The 7,114-nt window shown below is 38.9% G+C and overlaps 1 protein-coding gene across 1 annotated transcript; it reads left to right on the forward strand.

The window, feature by feature from the left end:
• Positions 1–1,038: 1,038 nt before the first annotated feature.
• On the forward strand, positions 1,039–6,738 carry LOC132545103 (uncharacterized protein PF3D7_1120600-like). Its single transcript, XM_060208770.1, has 2 exons — positions 1,039–1,454; positions 5,313–6,738. Exons 1-2 carry the CDS (start codon positions 1,039–1,041, stop codon positions 6,736–6,738), a joined length of 1,842 nt encoding a protein of 613 aa, XP_060064753.1.
• The last annotated feature ends 376 nt before the right edge of the window (positions 6,739–7,114 follow it).

A 7,114-nucleotide genomic window follows, 5' to 3' on the forward strand; every position in this document is an offset into this window, starting at 1 on the left:
TCCCAGATAGCTTGACATAAGTTTCATACGATCGCTTGCTTTTGTTCGAATATTAATTTTGTAACCACGTTAAATATTGAATGTAAAAAGTATGCCATGTTAGCAGTCACCATAATTAACATTCGCGCTCAAATCTCGTTTTAGAACTCTTTCAGATTAAGACACAAACGCTGCAGAGGCAGAACGAATAAAATGTAATTAAGTCTATTTCTTGAAAAGTATTAATATTAAAACTTTTACATTACACGATTTTATGTGTATATATCTATATGTTGGCAAAATCATAAATAAATTAGTTAAAGTATTAGTACGCTGAACAATTTAAACCTTCAATATCACATAAGAATAATCTCGTCCTTTAGACCGCTATACGTCTTTCTGTAATACGGATATTCATTTTTTGTGATGTTGATTTGAAAATGTGGATAATGTTGGCACGCCTACCTATAATATTCTCACCGCCCCGTAGTCGTGTTTCACAACTTTCATCACCTCAACATAAATGCCCGGTTCCGTAACATTTGTGGTAATTTATTATTTCATTTTCCCATTTTGTTGGTCAGTTTGTCTTTTAACAAAAAGCAATCATGGAAACAGAAACGAAATTCCATCGTATAAACACACGTTTCTTATATGTGTATAATTTAACAATTGTTAGCTTCACATGAGTATCAAAAACTATTTCTCAAACTAAAAATATTAAGTACCGTAACTGGAAACTCATATATTTTATACAATTGTAAAGGTAACTGGAAAAATATAATGAACGTTACATATATGATCATAGTCTCATATATACATGTGTAGCAGGAACATTTCACGACACGATTCATGATAAATTTCATCTTTGTAAGACCGTACAAAAGAAACACAAGTGAATAGCGCCTTTAAATGATTTAGAGTGAGATACATAGAGCCAGACAATGGCTCTTATTGAATTATGGAAAATGTGCTCTTTCGACTAATTAATAATTCCTCACTCGCCTTCAAGGTTTCAAATACTGAAGTCTCTTAACATCACAAACGAGTACTAGAGGGATGAAACGGCTGTATGATGCAGCATCACTGATGAGGACTAAAGGGATGAAACAACTGTATGCTGCAGCATCACTGATGAGGACTATAGGGATGAAACAACTGTATGATGTAGCATCACTGATGAGGACTATAGGGATGAAACGGCTGCATGATGCAGCATCACTGATGAGGACTATAGGGATGAAACAACTGTATGATGTAGCATCACTGATGAGGACTATAGGGATGAAACGGCTGCATGATGCAGCATCACTGATGAGGACTATGGGGATGAAACAACTGTATGCTGCAGCATCACTGATGAGGACTATAGGGATGAAACAACTGTATGCTGCAGCATCACTGATGAGGACTATAGGGATGAAACAACTGCATGATGCAGCATCACTGATGAGGACTATAGGGATGAAACGGCTGCATGATGTAGCATCACTGACGAGTCCTAGAGGGACGAAACAAATATGTGATGTAGCATCACTGACGAGTCCTAGGGGTTTAAACAACTATATGATGTAGCATCACTGACGAGTCCTAGGGGGTTTAAACAACTATATGATGTAGCATCACTGACGAGTACTAGAGGGACGAAACAACTGTATAATGTAGCATCACTGATGAGGACTATAGGGATGAAACAACTGCATGATGCAGCATCACTGATGAGGACTATAGGGATGAAACAACTATGCTGCAGCATCACTGATGAGGACTATAGGGATGAAACAACTATGCTGCAGCATCACTGATGAGGACTATAGGGATGAAACGGCTGCATGATGCAGCATAACTGATGAGGACTATGGGGATGAAACAACTGTATGCTGCAGCATCACTGATGAGGACTATAGGGATGAAACAACTGTATGCTGCAGCATCACTGATGAGGACTATAGGGATGAAACAACTGCATGATGCAGCATCACTGATGAGGACTATAGGGATGAAACGGCTGCATGATGTAGCATCACTGACGAGTCCTAGAGGGTTTAAACAAATATGTGATGTAGCATCACTGACGAGTCCTAGGGGTTTAAACAACTATATGATGTAGCATCACTGACGAGTCCTAGGGGGTTTAAACAACTATATGATGTAGCATCACTGACTATTTCTAGTGGGACGAAACAACTGTATAATGTAGCATCACTGATGAGGACTATAGGGATGAAACAACTGCATGATGCAGCATCACTGATGAGGACTATAGGGATGAAACAACTATGCTGCAGCATCACTGATGAGGACTATAGGGATGAAACAACTATGCTGCAGCATCACTGATGAGGACTATAGGGATGAAACAACTGTATGCTGCAGCATCACTGATGAGGACTATAGGGATGAAACAACTGCATGATGCAGCATCACTGATGAGGACTATAGGGATGAAACAACTATGCTGCAGCATCACTGATGAGGACTATAGGGATGAAACAACTGTATGATGCAGCATCACTGATGAGGACTATAGGGATGAAACGGCTGTATGATGCAGCATCACTGATGAGGACTATAGGGATGAAACAACTGTATGATGTAGCATCACTACGAGTCGGAGGGGGTTTAAACAACTGTATGATGTAGCATCACTGACGAGTACTAGAGGGACGAAACAATTATATGATGTAGCATCACTGACGAGTCCAAGGAGGTTGAAACAACTGTATGATGTAGCATCACTGACGAGTCCTAGGAGATTGAAACAACTGTATGATGCAGCACCACTGATGAGGACTATAGGGATGAAACAACTGTATGATGTAGCATCACTGACGAGTCCGAGAGGGACGAAACAACTGTATGATGTAGCATCACTGACGAGTCCTAGAGGGAGGAAACAAATATGTGATGTAGCATCACTGACGAGTCCTAGGGGGTTTAAAGAACTGTATGATGTAGCATCACTGACGAGTCCTAGAGGGACGAAACAAATATGTGATGTAGCATCACTGACGAGTCCTAGGGGTTTAAACAACTATATGATGTAGCATCACTGACGAGTCCTAGGGGGTTTAAACAACTATATGATGTAGCATCACTGACGAGTACTAGAGGGACGAAACAACTGTATAATGTAGCATCACTGACGAGCACTAGAGGGACGAAACAACTGTATGATGTAGCATCATTGACGAGTCCTAGGGGGACGAAACAACTATATGATGTACCATCACTGACGAGTCCTATGGGGTTGAAACAAGATGTATGATGTAGTTTTTTTTCTAATTTTGTACTAATAAGAGTTATTCCAATGTCTTTTGTACAGTCATAAAGAATTTATCTATATGTTATGACACATATTCACCCAGGCAGCTTTATCGCTGGTTAAATGATTTGTCTATCAATAGCATCATGCGATCCATGAATCTGTCATCTCTTCTCCAGTAAATGTCAATGGTACTCTTTATATTGTTATTGCTTTACTCGTTCATCCCAAATTTATTTCTTTTATTCCTGTGCTTTGTTTTACAATATACTGAATCACTTACACTGAAATTGTAATTAAAAACTCCATCTTTGAAAACGCTACGCATTATAAATATACATGCACACTTGAAACACAAGATATACGGTATCATTAAAGTAATGTAAAGATTTGTCCTAATATTTATTTCAAATTAACCTCAAATATATTATTTATTTCCAAAAGAGTAGTATAAGATGACTGAATAACAAACGTAACAAAATTCAAGACATACACACTTAACGCATACGACGTTAGAATTGGTCAAACTCACAGTTTGAAATATGGTTTCTGGTCTCGATTTTCGACAATATTTGCTCCTACTGTAAATATATAAGGTCTCAATGCAAGTGAGGTAACTTTTCCCTAAAATATTCATTTGTGATAAAAATGATGAAAAAACAGAAACAAACCTTAACGACAATGGTTATAGGAGTAAAACAGACACGTACCTTAACGACAATGGTGATAGGAGTAAAACAGAAACACACATTAATGACAATGGTCATAGGAATAAAACAGACACACACCTTAACGACAATGGACATAGGAGTAAAACAGACACACACCTTAATGACAATGGTCATAGGAGTAAAACAGGAAGACACCTTAACGACAATGGTCCTAGGAGTAAAACAGACACACACCTTAACGACAATGGACATAGGAGTATAACAGACACATACCTTAACGACAATGGTGATAGGAGTAAAACAGACAAACACCTTAACGACAATGGACATAGGAGTATAACAGACACACACCTTAACGACAATGGTTATAGGAGTAAAACAGACACATACCTTAACGACAATGGTGATAGGAGTGAAACAGACACACACCTTAACGACAATGGACATAGGAGTATAACAGACACACACCTTAACGACAATGGTGATAGGAGTAAAACAGACACATACCTTAACGACAATGGTCATAGGAGTAAAACAGACACACACCTTAACGACAATGGACATAGGAGTAAAACAGACACACACCTTAACGACAATGGTCATAGGAGTATAACAGACACATACCTTAACGACAATGGTCATAGGAGTAAAACAGACACACACCTTAACGACAATGGTGATAGGAGTAAAACAGACACATACCTTAACGACAATGGTGATAGGAGTGAAACAGACACACACCTTAACAATGGACATAGGAGTATAACAGACACAATGGTTATAGGAGTAAAACAGACACATACCTTAACGACAATGGTGATAGGAGTAAAACAGACACACACCTTAACGACAATAGACATAGCAGTAAAACAGACACACACCTTAACGACAATGGTTATAGGAGTAAAACAGACACATACCTTAACGACAATGGTGATAGGAGTGAAACAGACACACACCTTAACGACAATGGACATAGGAGTATAACAGACACATACCTTAACGACAATGGTCATAGGAGTAAAACAGACACACACCTTAATGACAATGGTTATAGGAGTAAAAGAGACACACACCTTAACGACAAAGGACATAGGAGTAAAACAGACACATACCTTAACGACAACGGACATTGGAGTAAAACAGACACACACCTTAACGACAATGTTGATAGGAGTAAAACAGACACATACCTTAATGACAATGGTCATAGGAGTAAAACAGGAAGACACCTTAACGACAATGGTCCTAGGAGTAAAACAGACACATACCTTAACGACAATGGTGATAGGAGTGAAACAGACACACACCTAAACGACATTGGTGATAGGAACATACCTTAACGACAATGGTGATAGGAGTAAAACAGACACACACCTTAATGACAATGGTTATAGGAGTAAAACAGGAACACACCTTAACGACAATGTTGATAGGAGTAAAAGAGACACATACCTTAACGACAACGGACATTGGAGTAAAACAGACACACACCTTAACGACAATGGTCATAGGAGTAAAACAGGAAGACACCTTAACGACAATGGTCCTAGGAGTAAAACAGACACATACCTTAATGACAATGGTTATAGGAGTAAAAGAGACACACACCTTAACGACAAAGGACATAGGAGTAAAACAGACACATACCTTAACGACAACGGACATTGGAGTAAAACAGACACACACCTTAACGACAATGTTGATAGGAGTAAAACAGACACATACCTTAATGACAATGGTCATAGGAGTAAAACAGACACCTTAACGACAATGGACACACCTAGGAGTAAAACAGACACATACCTTAACGACAATGGTGATAGGAGTGAAACAGACACACACCTAAACGACATTGGTGATAGGAGTAATACAGGAACATACCTTAACGACAATGGTGATAGGAGTAAAACAGACACACACCTTAATGACAATGGTTATAGGAGTAAAACAGGAACACACCTTAACGACAATGTTGATAGGAGTAAAAGAGACACACACCTTAACGACAAAGGACATAGGAGTAAAACAGACACATACCTTAACGACAACGGACATTGGAGTAAAACAGACACACACCTTAACGACAATGGTCATAGGAGTAACACAGACACATACCTTAATGACAATGGTCATAGGAGTAAAACAGGAAGACACCTTAACGACAATGGTCCTAGGAGTAAAACAGACACATACCTTAACGACAATGGTGATAGGAGTAATACAGGAACATACCTTAACGACAATGGTGATAGGAGTGAAACAGACACACACCTTAACGACATTGGTGATAGGAGTAATACAGGAACACACCTTAACGAGAATGGTGATAGGAGTAAAGGAGACACACACCTTAACGACAATGGTGATAGGAGTAAAACAGACACACACCTTAACGACAATAGACATAGGGGTAAAACAGACACACACCTTAACGACAATGGTTATAGGAGTAAAACAGACACATACCTTAACGACAATGGTGATAGGAGTGAAACAGACACACACCTTAACGACAATGGACATAGGAGTATAAAAGACACATACCTTAACGACAATGGTCATAGGAGTAAAACAGACACACACCTTAATGGCAATGGACATAGGAGTAAAACAGGGACACACCTTAACGACAATGGTGATAGGAGTGAAACAGACACACACCTTAACGACAATGGACATAGGAGTATAACAGACACATACCTTAACGACAATGGTCATAGGAGTAAAACAGACACACACCTTAACGACATTATTGATAGGAGTAAAACAGGAACACACCTTAACGACAATGTTGATAGGAGTAAGAGACACACACCTTAACGACAAAGGACATAGGAGTAAAACAGACACACACCTTAACGACATTATTGATAGGAGTAAAACAGGAACACACCTTAACGACAATGTTGATAGGAGTAAAAGAGACACACACCTTAACGACAAAGGACATAGGAGTAAAACATACACATACCTTAACGACAACGGACATTGGAGTAAAACAGACACACACCTTAACGACAATGGTCATAGGAGTAAAACAGACACATACCTTAATGACAATGGTCATAGGAGTAAAACAGGAAGACACCTTAACGACAATGGTCCTAGGAGTAAAACAGACACATACCTTAACGACAATGGTGATAGGAGTGAAACAGACACACACCTTAACGACATTGGTGATAGGAGTAATACA

The sequence above is a fragment of the Ylistrum balloti genome, unplaced genomic scaffold (genome assembly GCF_031769215.1).
Source record: "Ylistrum balloti isolate Yb309-2 unplaced genomic scaffold, AGI_CSIRO_Ybal_v1 Utg369826, whole genome shotgun sequence".
Classification (NCBI taxonomy): Eukaryota; Metazoa; Mollusca; class Bivalvia; order Pectinida; family Pectinidae; genus Ylistrum; species Ylistrum balloti.